This window comes from Lagenorhynchus albirostris, chromosome 18 (assembly GCF_949774975.1).
Source record: "Lagenorhynchus albirostris chromosome 18, mLagAlb1.1, whole genome shotgun sequence".
Classification (NCBI taxonomy): domain Eukaryota; kingdom Metazoa; phylum Chordata; class Mammalia; order Artiodactyla; family Delphinidae; genus Lagenorhynchus; species Lagenorhynchus albirostris.
Window position 1 is genome coordinate 12,499,866 of NC_083112.1, and position 26,081 is coordinate 12,525,946.

General features: G+C 39.5%; 1 protein-coding gene across 1 annotated transcript; it reads left to right on the forward strand.

Moving 5' to 3' along the window:
- The first annotated feature begins 335 nt into the window (after nucleotides 1–335).
- Nucleotides 336–22,066, forward strand: RFXAP (regulatory factor X associated protein). The gene is made up of 5 exons (XM_060129550.1): nucleotides 336–768; nucleotides 14,380–14,580; nucleotides 14,622–15,376; nucleotides 18,873–18,980; nucleotides 20,595–22,066. The coding sequence occupies exons 1-5, from the start codon at nucleotides 336–338 to the stop codon at nucleotides 20,703–20,705; spliced, it is 1,608 nt and encodes a 535-aa protein (XP_059985533.1). The 3' UTR covers nucleotides 20,706–22,066.
- The last annotated feature ends 4,015 nt before the right edge of the window (nucleotides 22,067–26,081 follow it).

Consider the following 26,081-nt stretch of genomic DNA (forward strand, 5'->3'; position numbering starts at 1 on the left):
CCAGCCCAAGTGTGTTCTTATGCAAAGACAAAGATCTAGAAATTAAACACCTTGTGGATACCCTGCTGGCTGAGGAGATTAAAAATTAAGAACTAAAGAATAGGAAAACCAAAATCAGTTAAGTACCGGGACTCAGGCATAAGTAACTGCTGTAAATATGATCGCAAAATTCATTATAAAAACAAAACTATGGAAAATAAGGAAACAGGGTTAGAGAATGAGTAAGTAAGAGGGATCCACCCCTCTGATTAATGATACAAAGCCCAGGAAGTAGGAGAAAAAAATGATGGAAATAAAGGCAGATGAAATTGCCTCTTGCACGATGAAGGAAAAAAATGCCAATACCTACACCAAGGCCTGAAAGAAAAGCAGGAGTTGGCCAGAAGAACGGTGGGTTTTCTGGTGGCCACAGCAGAAGCCCGTCCACTCTGGCTGAGGTAAACAGCAGTTTATGGGAAGGATATCAGGATTTCATAGAAGCAGTGAAAGGGCAGGAGTGCCAGATTCAGAAAGAGAAACAGGCAATGCTCGGGGCTGGTCACCAAGGTCATCTGCACTGGTATCAGAGCACTGCTCTGGGAAGCAGGCGCCCTAAACAGGTGTCTGCCCTTGTGCCCTTCTGCCCTGGACTCGAAGTCCCCAAAGAGAGAGCCCGGTTGAAGCTGCCCGCTGCTGGCTGGAGGAAGACAGGACTTTCCGTGATGGTCCCACAGAGGCAGCTCACCAGCCAGAAGAGGTTCAGGAAACCCAAGACTCAACAGGAAGAGGGTGGGTGTCAGCGCTCAAAAAACAGTAACTGTTCCCTCCCTCAGGGATGATGCGACCTGGGCTGGTGAGGGGAGTGGAAGCCAGATCACAAAGGGCCTTGTAAGTCATGCTGAGAAGTGTGTCCATTTTCCAGATGAAAATGGGAAATACATGAAAGGTTTGGAACAGGAGTGTAACAGATTCCATTTAGATTTTAGAAAGATGGCTCTGGCTGCTAAGAACATGCAAACCCGTGCACCAAACTGGTGTGGCTTCCAGCAGCCTAAGGTCGCATGTTTGGAACAGTGATGATTTTTTGCCTGGAAGAGCTCCAGGTTACCAAAAGAACTTACCCTTTGTTCCAGCCAACAGCTGAGAGAGGCCCCTGACCTCCTTTTTCTGAGAGTATTTATTTTAAAAGCTTCAATTGTAAATCTTTCTTATGTCCTACAGAAAATTCTGCCTGCACCTCCCATAGCCCAAGAGTGTCTTTAATGACCTCTAAGCTGTTCCTCTGAAATGTAATCCTAAGGACAGGGCCTGTCTCCCACCCTCTGTGGGAGGGTATACTAACTTCAGTAAATGTGTTAGCAGGCACTCATGGCCTAATCACCCAGACAGGAACCACTTACTTGCTTTTTGTAATTTTTTCACATCCCTGACTCTGCTCCAGCCCCCACTCACTCCCTCTCCCTACTCCCTCACTCTCCCTTTAAAACACCCAGTCACCTAGGCACAGATTAGAGTTGAACTCGGGATACCCTGGGGTCTCTCCTTTATTCCAATAAAATCCATCTTTACCTAGTGTCTGGTTTTGTTGATCTTTGACACTGCAATGTGGAGACAGAATTGGAGGGAGACTAATTGGAGACAGTTGCAGAGATCCCTGTATAACAGGAATGGCCCAAACCTAAGTAACAGCTCTGAGTGGTGGAGGAGCACATGAGGACTCAAGAGAGGAGATCAACTTAGGATCAGTGGATTTTGGTAACTGACTCTGGGGACCAGCCAAGAGAGCCAAAGTATCAGAATAGTGAAAAAAAAAATTTATGCTGAAAAACGGTGTTCCCTACCCCTCGAAATAATTGATATGCTCTATGCTATCCACTCATGAGAATGAGGGAACTGGTCATTTGTCTCAGAGCCAAATTTAAATCTCATTCATAGCAATAATATGGACTCTTGTCATTTGTGGCTTTCTTTTCCCTGATCCTGACTTTTACCATCTATACTTATTTTATTGTTATGCTGTGTATATCCTTTTTTGGTAAGGTGTCTAAAATACCTTAAAATGACAAAATAACCAAACAACTCATCAGCCCCATATCCTCAGTCAAAACCATTTTCCCCACTCTATGACCTAAATCACAGCAAGATCCTTTTCAACCCACCTCCTAGAGTAATGGAAATGAAAACAAAAATAAACAAATGGGACCTAACGAAACTTAAAAGCTTTTGCACAGCAAAGGAAACCATAAAATAGATAGCTAGTGGGAAGCAGCTGCATAGCACAGGAAGCTCAGCTCCGTGCTTTGTGTCCACCTAGAGGGGTGGGATAGGGAGGGTGGGAGGGAGGCTCAAGAGGGAGGGGATATGGGGATATATGTATACATATAGCTGATTCACTTTGTTGTACAGCAGGAACTGACACAGCATTGTGAAGCAATTATACTCCAATAAAGATGTGGGGAAAAAAAAAGAAAAAAACACTTTCCTGTCTTCCTCACTTACTAATGGTGCCATCCATTCTCCCATAACTAGCTTTCAGACCTCATCAACTAGCAATGACTCTTCCCCCTACCTTTCCTTTGTTGCTCACAATCAGATTGTCTGCATGTGAAGAAATTTTTACATCAGTCCCCTCCTTTTCATTCCTACTTGCTATGAGTTTAATCTTTTCTTCTTGCTTAAAAATTCCATTAGCCTCCTAGGCAGTTTCTTCACACCTTCTGACTATGCACTATTCCCATATTAAATTGATTATTTTTACTTTTCTGTTTTAAAACTCTGAGGATGCACCAGAGCTGATAAATTAAGTTCAAACCTTTCATTCTGGCTTTAAAGATTTCCTCTTAGTATATTATACTATAAAAAAAAGCTACAAACACTTTTAGAATCTCCTAAACTGAGTGCACATGTGGGTGAGGTGAGGGGGGTGTCTACTTTTCTTTCTTCATGTTTCTTTCCAGGTCCCAGATACCACTGGCCTCTCACTCATGGAGGGGGAGGAAGAGTGAATAATGCTAGTGGCAGATGTGGGAGCTGTAGCTCAATGGTTCCTCCCTCCTCCCTCTCCTGGGTGTGCCTGCCTGCTGAGAACATGCACTCTGGGCCTCTCTTAGACTTGACATAAGCTTGCCGTAGAGAGAGGCCTTGCCCCTGGGAAGGGAAGGGACGAGGGGAGTGCTGGGATTATTCAGGATGGACAAGCCCCAATCCAGTTCTGAGGTTTGGCATCAGGAATTCCATTGTTGCCACACACCTGAATGAATTTGAAGACCAAGACTAAAACATATGAAAATTGAGGTTTCTGGAGGCTGGAGGAGTTGATTGGTATAATTTCAGTTTTGTGAGGACTATATCAAGCTCAGGTCATGCAGGAATTTTTAATGTTTTCAGTTTTTCACAGCTAATACTTTGTGCTTGATTTTTCATGAAGTTGGCTCTTAGCTGCTTCAGCCAGTGTGAATGAGTTTAAGCCTCGGCTGCCTAAAGATTTTGATCTGCTGGCTTTGTATACAGGCAAGGGCTCTCTCTATATTGCCTGGGCTGCAGGCACTGACCACTTCAGGTGATCTAGAACATTAGCCACACAGGCCTTAGCAAGCAAACCTGGGTTGAGGTAGAATTTACTCTGTGGGTAGCTGCAGATGACCTTGAACAATACATGCCCAGGTAGGTCTATGCCTGAAGATAGGGCTGATACAGGGATTTAACCATCAGGAGAGAGCCTTTGAGTCCCCGTGAAGTCTTGCCTTGAAAGAGGCAGAGTTTCAGCAGCATACTTTCCTGCTTCTGCTGTGGTTTTTAAATTTTAATTGTTTTTTTTTTTAACTGAAGTATAGTTGATTTAGGATGTTGTGTCTACCTGTGGTTTTCAGCCAGGTCGGTAAAGATAGTTAAGTTCCACATGGGTCACTGAGCAATAGCATATGAGATTCTAGCTTTAAATTGTTAACATTAAGCTCAGATAGGTAGTACCAGATCTTACTGCCCAAATTCTATTCTATACTCAGAGCCAGAGGAATCAGTCTTAAATTTATGTGACTTGTCAACAGTCTTGAGTCACCCCCAACTATGCAAACTCAAGATGGCCCAAATTTGTTCATTTCATGAGTTCAAGCCAAGGCTTTTGATTTCAGACTGAAATCATAGGCTCAACCATAAAAGGATGGTATATTTACAATAAGAACAAATGGGCATCTGTATTGAAAAAAAAGTCATCTTCTTAGATTATACTAGAGGAATAACTGAAATAAATTATTGCTGACCCAACGACAAATAAAAATGCTGATCATTTAAAAATACTGTCTCTAGGGGGACATGATTGCTCAAAATCTCACAGAAAAACTGGAATGAAAAATATGTCAGTCTTCATATCAGAACATAAGCAGAGGGAAAATTAAAATAAAAGAAAGGAAGAGACAGATTAAGCTGGAAGAATATTTCTTAGGAGTAAGGTTAAAATCTTAGGAGATACATTAAACAGAAATTAAACTAAAATGAAACCTCAAACACCTTTAGATATAAAAGGAAAAGAAAAACACACTAAGGTTCTAACTGGTATTAAAGAAGGTTTTAGATAGAGGGAATATATTTGGTTGCTACTAGATTAGAAACAGTAAATCAAAAATTTCAAAATTATCCTGCCAAAATCTGTTATGTACTGAATTGTGTCTCCCTACAATTTACATGTTGAAGACCTAACCTCCAATGTGACTGTATTTAGAGAGGTCTTTAAAGAGGTAATTAAGGCTAAATGAGGTCCTAAGGCTGAGTCCCTAATCCAATAGTCCTGGTATCCATATAAGAAGATGAAAAGACACCAGGGATCCTTCTAGCTCCATGTGCACAGAGAAAAGCCCATATGAGGACAGAGCAAGAAGACAGACATTTGCAAGCAAGGAGAGAGGCCTCAGGAAAAACCAAATCTGCCAATACCTTGATCTTGGACTTGTCAGCCTCCAGAATGATGAGGAAATAAATGCTTATTGTTTAAGCTACCCAGTCCATGGTATTTTGTCATGGCAGCCTGTTACAGGCTGAATATTTGTGTCCCTCCAAAATTTATATATAAAGGTTGAAGCCTGAACCTCCAATGTGGCTATATTCAGAGATGGGGCCTCTAAGGAAGTAATAAAGGTTAAATGAGGTCATAAGGGTGGGTGGGGACTTGATCCAATACGAATTAGTATCCTTATAAGAAGAGACAGGAAAAGGCTTGTGCTCTTGTACGCTCTCTCTCTCTCTCTCTCTCTCTCCACTAGCACAAAGAGGAGGCCATATAAGCACACAGTGAGATGGCAGCCGCCTATAAGCCAAGAGAAAAGGTCTCAGAAGAAAATCTATCTTATTGGCACCTTGATCTTGGACTTCCCAGCATGCAAACTCCTTAGCATGGAAGACAAGCCTTTCCAAAACCTGGTTTCTGTGTACTTCCCTGAATGGTTTCTTTTGTTTTTTTTTTTTGCAGTACACGGGCCTCTCACTGTTGTGGCCTCTCTCGTTGCGAAGCACAGGCTCCAGACGCGCAGCCTCAGTGGCCATGGCTCACAGGCCCAGCCGCTCCACAGCATGTGGGATCTTCCCGGACCGGGGCACGAACCCACGTCCCCTGCAATGGCAGGCAGACTCTCAACCACTGCGCCACCAGGGAAGCCCCCTGAATGGTTTCTTGATACCATGCAGGTACCTCTGCAACCTGGGTGCCAGTTGTACCTTCCAGCTGTAGGTCTCTGAGCTTTATAAACTTTATCATATGTTTCTTCTGCCTGTCATGCCCTTTTATGTTAGTCCATGTAGATCTTGCATGGCTCAACTTAAGGTATCTTATCACTTCTTCTCTGAAGCTCTTAAGTCTTCCAGGTAGAATTACCCATGCATTCATAGCACCTATAACATTTTATTTTTCTTAATATTTTGTCAGTGCTTATTAAATTCTAAGTGAGTGGTTCTCAGACGATGTGATGTAGGCCCCTAGAAGGCATTTTGCAAATGCAAGGAGCATTTTTGGTTGTCATAAAATTGGAGCTTTGGGGAACTCTACAAATGTTCAGTGTGTAGGGCCAGGGATGCGAGATGCCTGCAATATGCAGACAGGCCAGTACCAAAAAGGAACTGTAGGCATCATGTCCAACTTCTGAATGTTCTTCTGGGCTTCCATGTAGGTGAAAAACTTATCAATAATTGTCTGAGTTGAGATTCAAATTCTGGTTTATATATAACCAAAAGTATGAGTTCATGGTGTTAATGTATATTGAACTCACAGGAATGTAACTACCATATATACTGAGGAAAGAATGCATTGGTTTTCGTTCAGAATTTTACCAAGAGTTGTTCCCATTACAGAAAGCCAGGTCACCAAGGGTAGCAACATGGGTGATATCTGAGTCACCAAAACAACACAACTGCATTGGTCTGCATTTGTAGCTATAGAATCATGGTGATTCTAAGCAAATGTACAAATTTCCTCATTTAGCTCTTCTTTCAAAATGTCAAATATAGATTTTAAATATGGACAAGTATTCAGTTAAATATTAGAAGCTGGGTTTTACAGCTTTTTGTACAAATGAACAGTCACGAATGTGCCTACTCTGCCAGCATGCTTTTTCTCATTAAGCCGACAAACACATCAAGATTAAGCGAGCATTTTACAAAGGAACATGTTGATTGGAAGAGATATATATTTCTATATTTAAAGAATACTAAAAACTGCAATACTGTCCCTGGAACGTTTGACTATGTTCTATGCAGAAGGAGACAGGTCTCATTGTTTTCTACAGAACAACATAAATGATCACAAAATATGGCATGCCACACAATATTCAAGAAAAATTAATCTTAGCTGTATAAAAGATAACTACAAAGAGGAAGAAAAGATCATATTAAATCATTTCCTCTATTCCATCGCAATGCTGCTTTAAGAGGGTAATTTTTTCTGCTTTAAGAGGGAAATCAGCTGCATGATGTAAACGAGTAGATGAAAGCATCCTTTATGATAAACAAGCTTTACCACTTGCATATGTAAAGTTTCCAAGGCCTGAAAAAATTGTAGCAAAAATGTCATTTTCAAAATGACTGACAATGAATACAAAAGAACTGTCAATACTTGAAACCGTCAAAATTACTTAAAAGAAAAAAAAAACTTTTCCGACATCATTACTTATTTAACAGATGGAGAGTCAGTAATGTTAGTTCAGAGCCAATTTAAAAAAGAACCACCAAATATTTTTACGAAGTCATTTCATTATTCATTAGCAATACTTAATTACCAAGAATCTTAGAGAAAGAGGCCACAGATCAATGAATGTTTAAAAGTAATCCCTTCAATGACAGATTACCCATAATTTATCAAATGTCAATGAAGAGTTTGAATGTCTTGTCCAAATAAGATGGTTCTCCAAGGAATTTTTTTCTTTTAAAGATTCGGCTCGGGCTTCCCTGGTGGCGCAGTGGTTGAGAGTCCGCCTGCCGATGCAGGGGACACGGGTTTGTGCCCCGGTCTGGGAAGATCCCACATGCCGCGGAGCAGCTGGGCCCGTGAGCCATGGCTGCTGAGCCTGCGCGTCTGGAGCCTGTGCGCCACAACGGGAGAGGCCACAACAGTGAGAGGCCCGCATACCGCAAAAAAAAAAAAAAAAAAAGATTTGGCTCACATTATGGACTTATGTGGAATTTTTGATGCAATCAATGAAAAAAATAAATATCAAATTTGAAATACTGCAAAACAATGAGGTATATCTTCTAAGCTATATTTGCAAAGGTCTTTCTCTTTATTCAATTTATAAATATTTTAATTTATATTTTGTATATAATATGCATATTTTTTAATATACAGAAAAATTGAAAGACTAGGACAATAAACATACTTATCCTCACTACCTAGATTCAATAATTTATTTTGCCATAATTGCTTCCTATATGTATGTATATTTTAGCTAAAACATTTCAAAATAAAATATACATTATCATGCCACTTCATCCCTGTATTCTCAAGCATAAATCTCCTAAACATAAGGATATTCTCTTACATAACCACTATGTAATTACCACATCAAAAAAATTTTGGAATAATTATCTATGTAACCTAATACTCAGTCCATTTTCAAATGTCTCCAATTGTCCCCTAGATACCTTTTATTATTGTTTTTTGTTATTGTTTTTAAGGGGGACTCTAATCAAGTTTCACATATTGCATTTGTTTGTTGTATTCAGTCTCCTTTAATCCAAAAAATTTGTCAACCCTATCTTTAAAAAAATTTTTTTTTTACATTGACTTTTTCCACCAGACCAGTCATCTTTTAGAATTTCCACATTCTAGATGTTTCTGATTGTCTCCTCATTGTGTGGTTTAACTTATTCCTCCCTCCCTCCCCTATAAACAGGAAATTATAGGTTTCATTCGATTCATGTTAAACATTTTTGGCCAGAATACATCTCATGTGATGCTGATACTTCCTATTTGCTCACATAGGAGATCGGAGAGGTCGACTCTACCCCTATTACTAATGCAATTACCTGGGTTAGAAGGGGCAGTCAGATCTCTCCAATGTAAATGCATATTTACAGTGTAAATGAGGTCCCTCTTAAACTTAAAGGAAAGGGGATCGATCTCATTACAGTGCAGGGAATTATCTTGGCTTTTTCGACAAATCGAGTATTTTAAAATAACCTTGTTCACTGATGATTTTTGTATTTTCCAGCTTTGCAGCATAATCTATCTAACATGAGGATAGACAAAAGGATACTGACTCAGAAACAGATTGCTCTCATGTGGATGCTATGATGATTAGATTTAAAGATCAGTTAACATTTTACAACACCAGATGGGGTGGTTTTAAGCAGATGTGGAACATGTTACCCAGAATTTACAAGAAAAATTAATTGAGCTTCAAAAGAACTTTGAGGACAAAGCATGATTTAATCAGTCTAATTTAAAAGGTTTGGGATCCAGTTAAGACTTTCACACCCACTTGTCTGAAAAGAAGCTAAGTTGTGGCAGCATTTTCTACTACCTATATAGTCGAGAATGGTTTCAGTCCGTGCACTTACTATAAAAGTCTACAGGACATTTTAAATTAACGTAAATAGACAGTACAAAATATTAAAACAGACATCGGAAACACAGACATGTCCTTGAATTTTAAAGAAAGGTACTGTTCTCAAATATTTCATATTTTTATATAATCTAAAAATTTCTAAGTAGTATGATAAGATATTATGTTATGAAATTTACATTTGAAACTATGTATTTATTTTTTGGTTACTTTTTTTTTTTCCTGTTTAATTCTGATACTCAGAGTCCCCAGAGGCCTAGCACAATTTCTCCATAGTCTTTTTATGAATATGCTCTAAAATTAGATAATGGTGATGGTTGCACAACTCCATAAATATATTTAAAAACACTGAATTGTATACTTTAAGTGGGTGAACTTTATGATATAGAAATATCCCAATAAGGTTTTTTAAAAAAGAATGATTGATTGATTGAATAAATCTTAAACTCATAGTCCCCGTCCTTGACAAATCATAGGACTTTATCAAATGTTCAGCCAATTATGATTTTACACTTTCATTTGAAATTCTAGGTCTTCTCAGAATATTAGACATACAAATACATTTTATATCCAAAGCAAAATATAAATTACATTGTATTTTAAACATCAGAACAAACTATTCAATATACCAACTCAGCAGCATAGTGTAAATTCAAGAGAAGAGAAATATTGACTTGTTTCTTCCTATATTGGTAACTTACATTAAGCTCAATTAAACAACAAATACCTAAGAGGTAAGGGATAACGTGTCCAGGGTGGATCCCTTGCAGGCAGAGCTTCATAGAAAACAGTTTCAGCCAACTACATAAGAAATAAACCCTGGTCAGTCTCAAGGATTGGATCCTGGCACCTGATCTCACCTGGGAAGGAGCTGGTGCTTCCCTAGCTGAGCTAGGAAGCTTAGGGCTGGAGCCAAGGTTCTGCAGAGTCACACTACCTTGGACCTTAATTCCTTACTATGCCAGGGGAGGGGCTGATGCTATCCTATACTCGCAGTTTAAAGCTCCATAGCCTAAGCGTCTCGGTTGGATTCCTCTCCCAGAGTCTAACAAATGGCCCTTAGAAGGCAATGGGCAACAGTGGTTTGACACAAATACTATTGCCCCCCATGCCCAGCTTGACATTGTTCCAGAAGGCTTGGTGCCTTTCCAGCTTGGCCATTTGCCATTTTGACATACCATTAGTATACCCTTATTCATCCTAAATATATTTCTAAAAAGACTACTGGAATGGAAAAAAGTTTTAAACATTGTTCAGTTTTTTAAATTGAAGCACAGTGTTGTGTTAGTTTCAGGTATACAGCAAAGTGATCTAGTTATATTTTTTTTTCAGATTTTTTTTCCCTCATGGGTTATTACAAGATATTGAATACAGTTCCCTGTGCTATACAGTAAATCCTTGTTGCTTATCTATTTTATGTATACTAGTTTGTAGAGTCAAATTTTCATATTTAGTTACTTTGTTAAAGAAAAGAAAAATCCAAGATAGCTTTTTATCATATTGAGAAAATACATTTTTTTTTAACAGATGTACGAATGTATGGTGTTGAACATTAAACATCACCTTGGAGTTACTGTCCAGCTAGAAGTTACTTGACAATTACTTTCCCCCCCTTTTTTTCCTTTGGGAAAAATTAAGTACTTCTGTTATTAATAATTGGTTAATAAACCTGGCACTTTGACTTAATTCTTCTGCTGAATTTCAGTAGCACCTAAAGTATATTCTCAACTCAAAAGTATTTTTCTTGCTCTTCCAGAGCCTTGAATTTAGTATATTCTTTTCTCCTTGTCTGACAATGTGAGACAACAGTTCATAAAAAGCAGTGGTGAGTACACATAATACAGATGGTGTGAAACCTAGGTTCTTTTTTGTTTACCTTACTTGAAAAAGTACTTCTAACAACAACTCTCCTTATTTTTTTAACCTTATTTGCATGACTCCTTGATTGATTCAACATGTTTTTAAGAAAGTCCTGTTCCCTGGGGCTGCATTACGACGGGTCTAGACGGTCCTCCTGAGACAGAAGCTGAAGTAAACCACACAGGAGGGGAGTAAACAGACGTATAGAATAAGTAGACTTTCACTGACCCTGGTCGACATGAAATCCTCCCTAAATGTCAACCAGGCTCAGACTTGCAAATCTAAAATAACCTCATGTGGAGAAGCAGGTCAAACCTTTTTTGGCTAGGAATAGAGGTACTATTCCCTGATTTAAGAAAAAGTTTATTCAGAAGCTGTACACTAAAGTTTTAGAAATGAATTAAGAATACCAATCTGTAAAGTGTCCATAAAGCACTGGAGATTCTGTTCTAGAAGAAATGAACTACTGTTTCCTGTTTACTGCATTCTGAGCACTGAGAACAAAGTCAGCCAGTAAGATGGGCTGAGGGCACAGGTAAGGAGACGCTGGACATCAAAGAGCCTCTCACAGGGCTTCCCTGGTGGCGCAGGGGTTGAGAGTCCGCCTGCCGATGCAGGGGACACGGGTTCGTGCCCCGGTCCGGGAAAATCCCACATGCCGCGGAGCGGCTGGGCCCGTGAGCCATGGCCGCTGAGCCTGCGCGTCCGGAGCCTGTGCTCCGCAACGGGAGAGGCCACAACAGTGAGAGGCCCGCGTACGCAAAAAAACAAACAAAAAAACTATATATGCAAAATCTTATTGGTTGGTGACAAATACACTATATTAATGAAGGCCAAAGCTAGGTTATCTGTTTGTATATATAAGTCTACTAGATTACATTTTAGCTATAACAGATAAGTCAATGGTTCTCAGCCCTGATTACAAATCAGAATTACCTAGAGAGCTTTCTAAAAATATACATGCCCAGGCCCACGCCAGACCACTGGAATCAGAATCCCAAGGAGTAGGCCTAAGCACAGTAAAAGATCATTACAGTATATTATATTCTAAATTTAGGAAAGAGCTTACAGATCATTTAGACCAACTCCATCATTTTATAACTGAGAAACTAAAGCCCAGAGACTCCTGGTCCCCACCTGGTCAGTTGCACTGACACTTAGGGACTGAGCCAGGCCTAGAACCTAAAAGTCTGTGTCCATCCACGCTCCTTCTTTCACCCTGACTCATTCGTTTGTTAATATATTCATTCAGGAAATATTTTGAGAGCGCATTATGTGTTCAGCCCTAGATAATAACACCTGCTGCCGTTATGGAACATTGCTGGAAAGAATCCAAATGTCCACCAACTGGTGAGCAGATAAGCAATACAATGAAATAATATTCTACAATAAAAAGAAATAAACTACTGATACAATCAACAAAGTAGACAAATCTTAAAAACACTCTGCTAAGTGAAAGAAGCCAGGTGCAAAAGACCATGTTTATATGATTACATTTATATAAAATGCCCACAAAAGGCAAATCTGCAGTGACAGAAAGTAGATTAGTGGTTTCCTGGGGCTTGGAATAGGAGCAGGGGTTGGCTGAGAATGGACAGGAAGGATCTTATACAGGGTGATGAAAATGTTCTAAAACTGGAGTGTGGTGATGGTTGCACAACTCAATAAATTCACTAAAAATCATTAAGTTGTTCACTTACAATGGATAGTTTTATGGCCTGTAAATTATCTCAATAAAACTTAAAATAAAAAAAACCTGCTGTCATTTATTAAATACTATATAACAGGAATTTGTACTAGGATTTAAACAGTACTACCCTCAGTGATATGCTCATAAATTTTTTAAAACAAGTTAACTGATATAAAGAATGTTTAGCACACAATTTACAATTAATGATACAATATATGGCTCTTTATTTATTATACTTTAGTATGACTTGCCATTTCTTGCAAAATCCACTATCAGTTTTTATAATTATTTCACCAACAATAGTGTCACAAATTCAAACAAATAAATGCTTGATTTCTCTCTAATACAGCAAGGAAGTTGCTCACGTTATTGACCAAGAGTGTAGTTCTGACATGAATGTTGGCGGAGACTCTGTTTACATTAAGGACAAAAGTGAAAAAATGAAGACATATGCCAAAACTTCACTTGTTTTTCAATGACGTAAGCAACTTTTTTGCTGAAATAATGATAGCTGTTAAAAAAATGAAAGAATATTTCCTCAGTTGGGGGGAGGGGGTATTGACAATGTGACAGCCCCAGACATGAAACATTTTAAGTTTAATCTTCATTAACATTTTTACTATTACTTTCTTATGTCTGGAGACAACCAACAATAATTCAAACCCTGCTTTGTAGCATTTGACAATTTCCATGGTGTAAACAGTCCCACCAAGGCTGGTTTCAAGCTACCAACATACCACTGAATGCAGAGTTGGGAAGAAATATGCAGTATCATACCACTAAACAGTATTTCCACATACAGATACAATAGACATAAATAATCTTATCGCAGAGCTAAGAGTAAAGCAATTAGAAAGAGATGTGTTTCAAGTTTTTTAGCCTTTGTTTCTAACATAACTGTAAATTTACGGAATTTAATTTTTAAATGAATTCGTGAAATCTTAACAGTGGGCACTCATCAACTGGCTCTAGCACACAACCAACCGACTGCCCGTTTTACCAGTGAGAAAACTGAAGCTCAGAGAGGCAGTCATTAACTAGCCCTGGTCACACAGCATGGTGCCACCCAGGTCGGTCTAATTCCAAACCTTCTCCCATCCACCGTGCCTCTCCTTCAAATGTAGCTGGTGACCGACCCACACATCAACACCCAAACACTAACGTCAATGGACTGGTCATTTGTTGGATAACCATTGCTTTCCTTTCCAATAGGTGGAATGGGAACTCTGACCAGGGCAGGAGGAAAAAATAAAACGAAAGAGCACATCTAACCGACAGTTTTGCTCAGGACATGGCAGGATGCGGCCCTTCCCGAGACTTGGCTGAGTTCAGATTCAGCCATCAGCCATCGTGTGACAACTGGTAGAAATGATAGATCACTGTGGGTTTTTTTTTTTTTTTAACGTTTGTCATTCAGTATTCCTTTTCACACATTTTCACTATAGTTACTGAAAACGTTATTTAAGACTTACCTTGGAGGTCACAGCAAAGGCCAAGTATTAAAAATCAAATGTTTCCAAGAGAGAAAAAGGTTTCAGGAGTAAATCATTTAGTTCTCCACACAGATACTCCTTGGCCCCCGGTCTGGTCCACTCCTCCACGGTACCATTTTCAAATCGGCCGCCTCTGCCTTCCTTGACTGCTAACTACTGGGGCCTGGTTGTGACACTGCCACATCTGCCTTTTCAGTCAGCTTTTCAGTCAGAAATATTTTAATGAGCGTCCTGACGCCACATAAGATTGCTCAGGAAAAATCTGAATTTACATTGTGGAGTTCCAGTACAAAAGTGCTTTGAAACGTTTTAGGCAGCGTAGGTTCCAGGCAAAAGCGCTGTCCCGCCCAGCACCTCAGTACCTCAAGTGCGTTCAGCAAACCGGCGGGCGCCGGCGGTGACCGCGCGGCGCAGCATCTCCCGCCAGAGTCCACAGCACATGCGCAGTCAGACCCTCCGGCGGCCGCTCAGCTCCGCCCCTCGGAGGCGCCGGGTTCCCTGAAAGGGACAGAGCGTAGAGACGCTCAAGCGCGGGCTGCAGCCGCGCAGGCGCAGTCGGGGCGCCGTTGCTGAGCCAGCCACTTTTCCTGTCGCGGGTCCCGGGTCGTTGGTTTGCTAAGTGCAGTTGGGCCCGGCAGGTGCTGAAGGGTTGGGGTCGTGGACCCCCGCCAGGTCTCAGCAGCACGGAGGTGCAGGCTGTCGCCGACGGCGCGGGGCCGGGCGCCGCTAGCGGTGCGCTCCGCCCCGGGGCCCCCGCCCCTGCCTCCGGCCAGGCCCGGGCTCCAACCCCCGTCCCAGCCGCGGCCTCGCAGTTCACCCTGCTGGTGATGCGCCCCTGTGGAGGGCCGGACGAGGCTGCGGCCGAGGGGGTCCTGCGGCAGGCTCCGGCCCTGGGGGGCAGCGCCGGGGCGGGCAAGCCCGTTCGGTACCTGTGCGAAGTGGCGGGGGATGGCGAGGAGGAGGCGGGGGAAGACGAGACAGACCTGCTGGACACTTCGGACCCCCCGGGGGGAGGTGAGAGCACGGCTAGTTTGGAGGATCTGGAGGACGAGGAGACCCACTCTGGGGGAGAGGGCGGCAGCGGTGGAGCCCGGAGACGGGGCAGCGGCGGGGGCAGCATGAGCAAGACCTGCACCTACGAGGGCTGCAGCGAGACCACGAGCCAGGTGGCCAAGCAGCGCAAGCCGTGGATGTGCAAGAAACACCGCAACAAGATGTACAAGGATAAATACAAGAAGAAGAAAAGCGACCAGGCCCTGAACTGCGGTGGGGCCGCCCAGGCTGGCAGCGCAGGAAATGTCAAACTTGAGGTATCGACTGGGGTCTGGGGGAGTGGGAGGTGGAAAAAGAAACCCCACTCTGGCCGCAGACCGCGTCTCCAGCGCCTGCCTACCGCCTCCCAAATGAGCCAGGTTGCTGTGGCAGGACTTGTGGCTGAGAGTTAATGAGTGCTTGCCCTCAACTACAGTTTATACAAACATATGCATCCTTGTGAGGTTCTGGTGCATCCTTGTGAGAGATGAATAAATCTCAATGAAAATGATGTGACATGTCAGCAAAGCTGTCGTTTCAAAGGTCTGGGATATGGGCTGGAAGGGCAGATAGTAAATGATTGACCTGATTCATCACTAGAGGAGCAGGCAAAGAGACTTAGGAACCTGCGTGAAATTGGTACTTTGGAGAAGATAATCTCTTCCTGTTATCACTACCCTATTCTCGGTATCCTTTTCTTAGTATACTTATTCTTAGTACCCTGTTCTCAGAACCCCTATTAATAGTACTCTTTTAGTGTTCTTAGTGTTATTTTCTTAGTTAAACCTATTCTCAGTTCTCTGTTCTTAGTACTCTGTGCTTAGTACTACTGTGTTCTCAGTGTCCTGTTCCTCAGTTGATTTTGTTCTTAGTATCCCAATTATCAGTAAATAAGCCACTTATTACAGAATGAAATAGTCATTTGTCCCTCTGTTTGTCCCAAACGTACCCATTCACTTCAGAATTCTTTACAGAGAGAGGAGATAATATACTTCTTTTCAAGAAGGAAGTATTTTACCTGTAGCAACTTTCTTTTTTTAATTGCCCAGCATTTACATCTACAGTTTGAGGAAAATGTACAAAAGGCAAATAGATACTGAATTCGAATCTCTCCCTCCACCCCCCCCAAAGAACCTTAATAATTTTCCTATTCTAAAATAATTTGCATGATTTTTTTAGGGAAGATAATTAATTGCTATAAGCAACAAATAATAGCCATTTATCTTACAGTATTGGGACACTTTACCAGTTCTGAGGAATCAAGAGCTGTAAGTCTTTGTTGAACTGAGTGTAAAGAAAATAACTAACAGGGACAGGCAGGATACATTAAGGGCCAACTGTACAGTGGTGCTTTAGTAGTGGAGAGGATAGATCATTGTAGGCTGAGATATTCTAGAAAGGCTTTGCAAAGAAAATACAACTCAGTGTAAGCCAGAAAGGACGGCTAATAGTATGTGCTTAATCAGCTAAGTTTCTTAATGTGCCAGGCACTGTGCTAAACTGTAAATGGAGCCTCACACCCTTCAGCAATGAGATAAGTACTATATTTTACATATGTGGAACTGAGGCACAGAGAGGTTAAGTAACTTGGCCTAGGTCGTGCAGCCAGCAAGTACTCAAACCCAAGCAATCTGGTTCTAGAGCCTTCATTCTTATCCCCACACTATACTGCTTCCCTAGAATTTTGGTGATGAAAAGAAAGAGAATACATTTTAGTAAAGGAAGGGAAGTGGGAATACAGAAGGCACTTCTGGGAAGGCAGCAAGGGGACCATTCTAGCTAAAGCAGAATATTTATGTGGAAAATTCCCAAAAGATAAATTTAAGAGTTTGAAGCCAATTTTTGTATGATGTTGAATGCCAGGCAATGGATTTTGAATTCGGAGTCTTCAAAAGAAAGTTCCTAGTTAGGAAGTAACAGGGGCTCCAACTCTGATGGAGTGGATTAAAGTCAAGAGCCTATAGATTTAGAGATGTTTTAGGAGATGATTATAGTAGGACTGGTAGGTGGTGATGGGGTCTTCTGCCATAGTGTGAGCAGCAAGATTAGAAATTAAGAGATTTAAAAATCAGTATTTCTTACACAAATCAAGGTTAAATGAGAAACAAACGTATATAATATTTAGTCGATGTATCTAAAAATTATGCTGTGTGAGAGACACATAAAGGAACCAGGGATGAAAGAACTGACCTGTGGGATTGATCATTATCATTAGATATCTAAAAGGCTATCATTTGGAAGAAGCAGTAGACTTATTTTGCATAGTTCTTAAGTAACTAGGGCTCTTAGGTGAAGATCACAGAGGTTATGTGTTTCAGCTCAACCTAAGTAAACACTCCCTACATGTTAGATATTCAAAACCAAATAGGATGCCTCAAAAGTTGGTAACTCCTTAGGACAAAAAGTGTTGAAAATTTTTGAAAAGGGAATTCCAACACTTGTAGAAGTTTGAACTAGATGACTCAAGTTTATTTTCACTACAAGCTTCTGTGATTTTGTGTTATTAACATTCAGAATGTACACAGTGCTGTGTGTGAGGTTGTGAGAATGCAGGGTACTCCATCATCAATTTTGGCATCCCATTTCTTGTGCAATAAAAATGAAGCACAGTCCCATAAGTAGTTAATCCTATGGGGAGAGAGGGAGGAAAAAATTATTTTTGTTTTCTCTGGGTATTAGATTCCTCTTTTTACAGTTTTTTATATTGTGAGGCTTAAAATGTTAAGGGATTGAACATTTTTTTTAACATCAGATTGATAAACTTCTCATAGTGAAAGAGATAAAGAAAGGGAGTATTCTAATAGACAACTCAGAGGACATTAGAAAGAAGGTCAAGAGAAGAAAACGGCTTCAATAATAACCAAAATGAAGAGCAGAATAAGAGTGAATTCATACGTGGCACAGCTTATGTGACTTTATATTTGGTCAGAATTTTTGGATGTGGTCAGTATTGTATCATGGTTTTATAAGAGTCAGAATGTTTCAGTGAACTAACATTTTGTTAGCCAGGAAAATTGTATTTAAGATTTTATCAGGTCAGTGGGGATACATAGTTGGTAGTAAGTGCTGCTGATTTTGTTTGAGGAACGATGTCTCAAAGAGAATGGTGTCATTTTAGGACTTGCCTGTTTTGTCTACACCAGTGGCAGGAGATTACTTATACCAGTGCTTTCCAGTCTTTTCAAAGCCAGTTTGTCATTTTTCTCCTGGTGACTTCCAAATTTTGAAATCTTTGTGTATCAATTGCTTCTTTGAGTAATATTTTACTCCCCTTCCCCATTTTTTTTGCTGTTGTTAATTTGTTTGTTGTTGTTTTGTTGGGCAAAAAACTATCAAGAGTGTTTTATTAGCACTACATGAATGGCCTTTGAGTTCATATATTCAAAGGCAGGCAAACTTTGGTTTGGCCTGGATAGCTTTATCTGAGGAGAATGTTCAGTTTACACTTGGTACTTTTTTGTAATATTGAAAATCACTCACAAATATTAAAATAGGTTCCCTTCCCCTACCCTGCTCCACTATTGATTTTTGAGACCTTCTGGAGACAGAAGATCCCAGGTTGGAAGCCCTGGAGGGAGAGGAAGTGAGGCATGTTATATAAAATTAACTGCCAACACTTTGCCTAATGACTTAAAGAGGGACTTTAAAGGCTCCCAGGAACTGGGCAAGAAGGAAGAGAAGCAAAGACCTGTTCATTACTTCATTGAAATGCCTCTAATCATGGATTACTATATCAACATTTAATCCTATTTGCATTTTTATCTTTTATCCCAGGAAAGTGCAGATAATATACTCTCCATTGTTAAACAGAGAACAGGATCTTTTGGGGATCGACCTGCAAGACCTACTCTTTTAGAACAAGTGTTAAATCAGAAAAGACTGGTAAATATCTGTTTGTAAAGTAGTTACAAATCTAACAAAAGTTGTTTGTTATAAATGGAACTATTTAGCTTTTGAGATCTTAAAATTTGTTAAACTGGTAATCAGAATAGAATTGTGCCTCTGCCAGTACACGCTGGAATCTCATAAAGACAAAATTACAAAGAAAGTATAATTTCACTACATAAAAATGAATATTGTAGTTAAAAATGGTGGTAAAAATAAAAATGCAAACTTGAAAATAACATACAGGAAAAACATTTGCAACAAATATGTAAAAGACTGTGGTTGGTATGGTTGACATTTTTATCACACAGATAGGGGAGGAAAAAATTTTGACCTCCATACATTGCAAAAAATATAAACAGAAAAAAGCAGAATGCTTCCCTTATATGATATGGAAAGATATTTCATATCAGTAAAAATCACACAATAAACAGTACAATAAGTGAAAATTATTTAAATGATAACACACAGTGATGTTGAGGGTTCCATGAAAGGGACTCATTCTGCTGATGGCATCTTGTATTAGTACAGCACTTTAGAAAGCAGCTGGGCAGTCTGTATCCCTTCACTCAGAAATCATACTTACTGTGAAGACATTCTCAGGAAACAAATCCTAAATATGGATAAATTAAGCATAAGGATATTTGCCAGAAATGTATTTATCACAAATAGTAAAATGGTAGTTTAAACAACCTCAATGTCCAACAGTCTCATAACAGCTAAGTAGACTTTAGTACATTTACTTAATAAATGTTGGGTAGTCTTTACCAATAAATTTTAAAGAAAAGTAATAAATAGGAAATATACTATGCTGTAATATTACATTTTAAAAATCAGTTTTTAGTGATAATGTTTCCACCTTATTTGGTTTCTCTTGTTCACTTTATTAGGTTCAAGGTTTTTTTACCTTCATCAATTTATATAAGTATTTTAATAAAAACGTATTAGCCATAGTCTATTATATTTGTCATATGAGTATAACTATATTTAAAAATGGTGAGTGTATAAAACTATGTTGGTTGTTTCAGAGCAGTTGTATTTCTTTTCTGAAATTTTGGTAATGTGCTAATATTAATTATACATGTATACCTATATATACACACACACATACCTATACACACAGACACACACCATTTTTAATTTCTCAGAAAGACTTAGTAAACTAGTGGCAGGAACTTGAGTTCCAGTACTAGTCATACATGTATGTGTTTCTAAACTGGCATTTAACCATGTTCCCATGGTATGCCTTTTCCTTTTTTTTCTTGCTGTAATCCAGTGCTGTTTTGGGCTCTTATGTTTCGTAAAGGGTATACATGCTGGCATATCATAAAAGCATTTCCTTTGTGTGCAAAATCACCAATAAGATCAGGCTTCACCAGTGAGTTTTAGGTTTTAGTATTTGATATACGACATCAAATTTTATTATTATTAGTTTGCAGTTTAATTGCAGTACATCAGATGCAGAAGTGAATTCAATTTAGGCATGTTTCGTTTCGTAAGCATATTGTATCTTGTGTAAGGATATAGAAGAGTAATTTTAGAGCATGAATATGATCTAATCCCATAAAAATAATGCTATTAATAAATATTTTTTTATTTTTCCTTTTTAAGTCATTACTAAGAAGTCCAGAAGTGGTGCAGTTTTTACAGAAACAACAACAGCTATTAAATCAGCAAGTTTTGGAGCAAAGACAACAGCAGTTTCCAGGAACATCAGTGTGAGCGAATTTATCAAGAAGTCCTACACGTTTTTTCTCTTATTGTAGTGGATGGACATATTTTTATACTAAAGATAAATGGGGTAAGATTTGCCAGTAGAAGGTAAACAGTCATTTTCCTGTGACTGTATGTGTGCATTTGGGGACAAATAAGTATTGCACATTGTGCATCTGATCCTTTCAGATCACTGTGGATTTGAAGAAATCAGCTTATCTTTCCAAAGTAATATTTAATTACAATGTTTTTTTAAACAAAATGTTTCTCTTCAGTCATTGTTACTGAAGGTAATGAAGCAGTTGCTTTCTGTGGAAGTCACGAAGTTAATAGATATTAATCTTGAATCATCTAACTCAGTAATTCTCATCAAAGGGCAGTTGGAAGCATATGGGTATGTTTTTGCTTGTCACGGCGACCTTGAAAACTGCTGGTTTTTAGTGAATGGGACAGGAATGCTAGGTGTCTGGAATGGTCCTCCACAACTAAGAATTATGTTACACGCAATGCCAATAATCCCCCCTGTTAAGAAACACTGAGAGCTACTTGTGATGATAAAATGTAGTTGGGGCACCTAGAGCTGGGTTCTCGTAATAACCTTTTCTTTGCAGTTAAGACTGGAGCTGTCAAAGAGGTAAGCATATTTTCTGTGTATAAGGAAAGTGATCATTGTTAAATAGCTGTGAGATTAGGATGTGCATCTCCTTTCAGAGATGTGCTGGTAAAACTCGAGAGGGATTAACCAAGTACCCTGGAATGAGTGCATCTCCTAAAGTTGGCTTCTCTACTTCTTGTTACCTATTAGTGTTGATCTCATTTAAAACAGACACTCTTGTGTGTTGAATTTGTGAACAGTACAAATGTATCTCATCCCACCAATGTCAGGACAAAATTACCTTTTTATACTCATTTCTTTTTAAAAAAGAGATCCTGAATATAAGAATAACACTCCAGCATTTTGTCAGTCTTTTTCAAAATTGAGCTATTTTAAGATTGTGTTATTCCTAAGTATTGTTCAAAGAGTGATGGGTAATCCGGATAGATACTTTTTTCTTGTATTTTCTCCTAGGAAAACTTTTAAAAGGCAAAGCTTACCAATAAGAGTATCAAATCAAATGTCAAGAAAGTATTTCCAGTGTTAGGACAATAAATGCATGTGCCTCAAGTTAAACTGTGCAAAAATTTGTTAGTTTCTTGGGTTTTAAGCTCTGAAATATGTATCAAGTTAAACTTAGTCATGGCTGTTCTAAGATGTACTTAAGGAGAGAAAGAATCTTATGTTCATTTTTTATACGTGTTTTATACCTGCATATCTGTGCAAAAATGCTTTTACCAGAATTATTCATTAAAGTCCAGTTATTGACCTTTGAGTTGTCTGAGTCACTTATTCTATTCTTTAGTTGCTCCGCACTGGATGCAGAGGAATTCATTTCCATTTGTTATTAACTGTTAGCTTGTTTTCTTACTTATGGCGTTGGGAGCTTTATTGAATCCCTAGAGTTTTCTTACTTATGGTGTTAGGAGCTTTATGGAATCCCTAGAGTATAAGTTAACTTTTGTAGTAAAAAGAAAACAAAAAAACCCAGCTTATCCTTCTTCAAATGGAACACGAGGATTAGGAAAGGAGGGAAAGTAATAGGCCAGTGACAGCTGAATTAAAAGAAAAGGAATTGAATTTATTTATATATATATATATATATATATATATAATATACATAATATATATTATAGAAAACAATAAGGTTTTTTACATATTTAGGGTAGATTTATTGCAAGGTGTCCCCAACATTTTTATCCCTGCATATATTTATAACTCTTGTCATGTGACTTTGCTGTTCCTCCCACGGAGAGGTTGAGTTTATCTACCCCTTAAATCTGGAGGACTGGCCCTGTGACTTGTTTTGGCCAATAGAATGCAGAGGAAATAATAACATGGCAGCTCTGAGTAGACAGACTTCCAAAGGTTTTGAACACTTTGGCTAGTCCTTTTAGAATGCTACCCAGCTGCCATGGTAACAAACCCAGACCAGCACAGCCTGCAGGATAATGAGACACATGGCCCAGTCACCTCTGTTGTACCAGCCAATAGCCAGTAAACAGCCAGATATGTGAGTGAGGCTGTGCTAGACTAGCTATGCCCCAGCCAGCCTACCAGCTGACTGCAGGTGCATTTGATCTGGTCCAGACTGGCAGAACCACCCAGCTGACCTGCAGACTTGTGGGCAAGAATAGTTATGATTGTAAGCCACAGAGTTGTGGGATGGTTTGTTATACAGCATTCTTGAAACAGTAGGTAACTGATACACCTAACTGTATAGTTGTTTATGTGTAACAAATCACCCCAAAATTTAGTGGCTTGAAAACAGTTTATTATTTTTTCTCACAGTTCTGTATATGATTACTATGGTTTTAAATAACTCTGCAAAAGCTTTCAAGGTAGGTGTGGTAGACTGCACTTTCCAAAGATGCCACAACAAAATCTCCCATCCCACATGCTCTTATGTGATGTGGCCCATTAAGAACTAGATTTTATTTTTCTGCCCCCTTGAATTTGAGCAGCCCCTGTGACTGCTCTAACCACATGACAAAGTGATGTTAATGCTAGTTGATTTGAGTCTAGAGGAAAGGAGATATAGTAAGTGGAGATATGGTATATTTGCAGTAATAACGTAAAGGCATTCACAGCTTGCATTTTCCAGCAAAGTCATCTGCTATTGTGGACTTGGGGAAAGGAGCAGAGAGAAGTCATCTGCTAATATGGAGCGGGGGAGTTGATAAGAGGCTGTAGGAAAAGGAAAAATTAGAAAGACATTGAAGTCAGTGAGAAAGATGGCTAGTAGCTAGTAGCCTGCTAATAGTCCCCTGATAACTTTTTTCTTTCTTTCATAATAATAGAAGTTTTGGTTGGGAATGTACCCACCCAGCAATACAGCCGATTTTCACATAATGTCATGCGAAAGAATCCAGACACAAATGATGTGTGGATGATTCAATTTGTATAAAGTACAGAAGCAGGTGAAACTATTATTGTTAGAACACAGAGGAGTGGTTTCCCTTTGGGTGGGGATAGAGCCTAGAAGGAGGCATGAGGAAGCTTCAGGGGTTCTGATGATGCTCTCGTTCTGTCCTGGATGCTGGTTATGCATGTGTGTTCTGTTAATGAAAGTTCAGCAAGCTATACATGTATGATTTTTGTACTTTTCAGTATATATTTTTTATTTCAGTTTTAAGACTATTTTTCAGCTGCCCCTGCAGTTGGGTGTGGCCATGTAAGTTACGGCCAATGGGCTATGAACAGAGAAGATGTGTGCACCTTCCAGACGGTGCCCTGAAGCAGAAGACAGGCAGCCCATTTCTCCTCCTCCATCCTGCTGTGTGGAATGTGGACAAAGCAGCACATCATCTGTAGACCAAATGAAGGTAATTCACTGGGAAAGCCAGAACAAGAGAAAAAGAACCTGTGTCCTTGGATGGCCTTGGGGAGCAGAGCTACTATCCTATAACCTGTTTTGGACTAGGGACCTCCTGTTTTTGGACTACTACATCAAAGAGAGATGGAATTTCTTGTGTCTGTCATGGCTAGTAAGGTGTCTCTGTTATATCCAGCCAGGTCTATATCCTCAGTAATACTGTGTGTAAAGGGATTGATGAGTTGGGCATTAAAGGTTTGGCCTGGAAACCAGGAGCCTGAAATGGCAGTCTGCAGTCAGGTGACAGTATATCTCAGGGCTCCACCAGCCATAGAGGAGGAAAGATAGATTGCAAGCTTGAGCTCAGATTCATTTAGTGGAATAAGTGGCGGAAGTTAGGATGCTTTACTCTCAGGAATAGAAGCTAGAGTTCTCACTGAACAGAGAAGAAATGAGGCCAACAGGGAATGTAGTTTTCTATGACATTGCAGAGCAAGTGTAGGAAGAATCAGAGAGCACGAGGTACTTCAGCCAGGAAACTAGCAGTATTCATGACAATGAATGAGCAACTGCCCCAATCTTTATTACACTACTCTGTAACAGCGGGTATATCAGTAACTCAAGCTCCTTCAACTCCTTGGTTTTAAGACCATTCCCAGGCTTCCACTTGAAGAGTGGGATTTGGAGGGGTTGAATAAACAAGTCGGTAGGATTTAATGGCAGGAGAATCACTCAGGAACAGCCCACTTCAGGGAGGAAACCCAGGGGGATTTGCTTCAGCTCATCAACCAGCAGCCCTAGAGTACTACCAAACCTTGCTAGAAAGCGATCAGAAAAGGAAAAGGAAAGAAAGCAAACTATAAGATAGATGTTTTGCTTCAGTAGTAGTTAATCCAAATGACTGGAGAAAAAGGAGACAACCAACAAGATAGTCCTCAAAAGAGGTGTCCATCAATGACGATATTGGCCAAAAATTATAAGTGGACTATAGTTACTTAGTTATGAATAGGGAAATACAAAAGGTCATAAGTAATGTTACCAAAAATTATATGTAAAGATATAATTATACGCACATGTATGCTTATATACAAAATTGGAAGTTGCAAAGGAAAATTGGGGCACTGGTAGCATGGGGTAGAAGAATAGGAGCTTCAGTGGTTGGGAGACAATATCTTTTCTCAAAATAACCCTTTGTACTGCTTGAATTTCCACCATGCACAGATGACCCTTTCAAAAATGTTTTTATTACAAACTGAAATCCTATTACAGGTTGAAAACAGTAGACAGGATATGCTTTTTCCTTTGCTTTCTATTTCAGCTTATAGGAAGAAATACATTTTTACTAATGAATCTTTATTTCCATATACGTAGCACTTATTTGTAGTGAGATTTACCCTCCTGGAGTTTCTTACCGTCTTTTCTGAGGCCCAAAACGTATACTTCCTTACTGGAGGTACATAATATAAAAACATGACCAGATGATACAGATTTTCTAGCACTTTATAATTTTCAAAACAATTGTGCATACATACTTGGTCTTCACAATTCCATAATGTATGCACAATGATTATTTTATAGATACAGAAGCAGGCTTGCAGAGGTTAAGCTGCTTGCTCATGATCACACGGCTCTTGGACTTAAACCTAGTAAGCAGTGTGATCCACGTACATGATCATGATGAGGCCAGTGCAGTTTGAACGTGAACTTTACTTTTACCAGTGGATGCACTGTCACTGGGCCATGAGAATAAAGCCTTTGTATATTAAGCCTTGAGTTTTAGAATGTGTTAAATGACAGATTTTATTTAAACCAACCCTAATTGTGTTACTTCAGAACACAATTTAGAAGGTACTTTCCTATGTGCTCATTCCTTTGAACCTCAGAACGTGGCATGGCAAGTATTGTCCCTGTTTTTGGATGAGGAAAGAGAGAAGTGACATAAATAACAGGTCTTACTATTAGAGGCAGAGTTAAG

Coding starts and splice junctions, on each gene's coding strand:
- RFXAP (XM_060129550.1), top strand. CDS start 336: ATGCCAATACCTACACCAAGGCCTGAAAGAAAAGCAGGAGTTGGCCAG. Junction 769..14,379: donor CAAGACTCAACAGGAAGAGG/GTGGGTGTCAGC, acceptor GAAACGTTTTAG/GCAGCGTAGGTTCCAGGCAA. Junction 15,377..18,872: donor CAGGAAATGTCAAACTTGAG/GTATCGACTGGG, acceptor CTTTTATCCCAG/GAAAGTGCAGATAATATACT.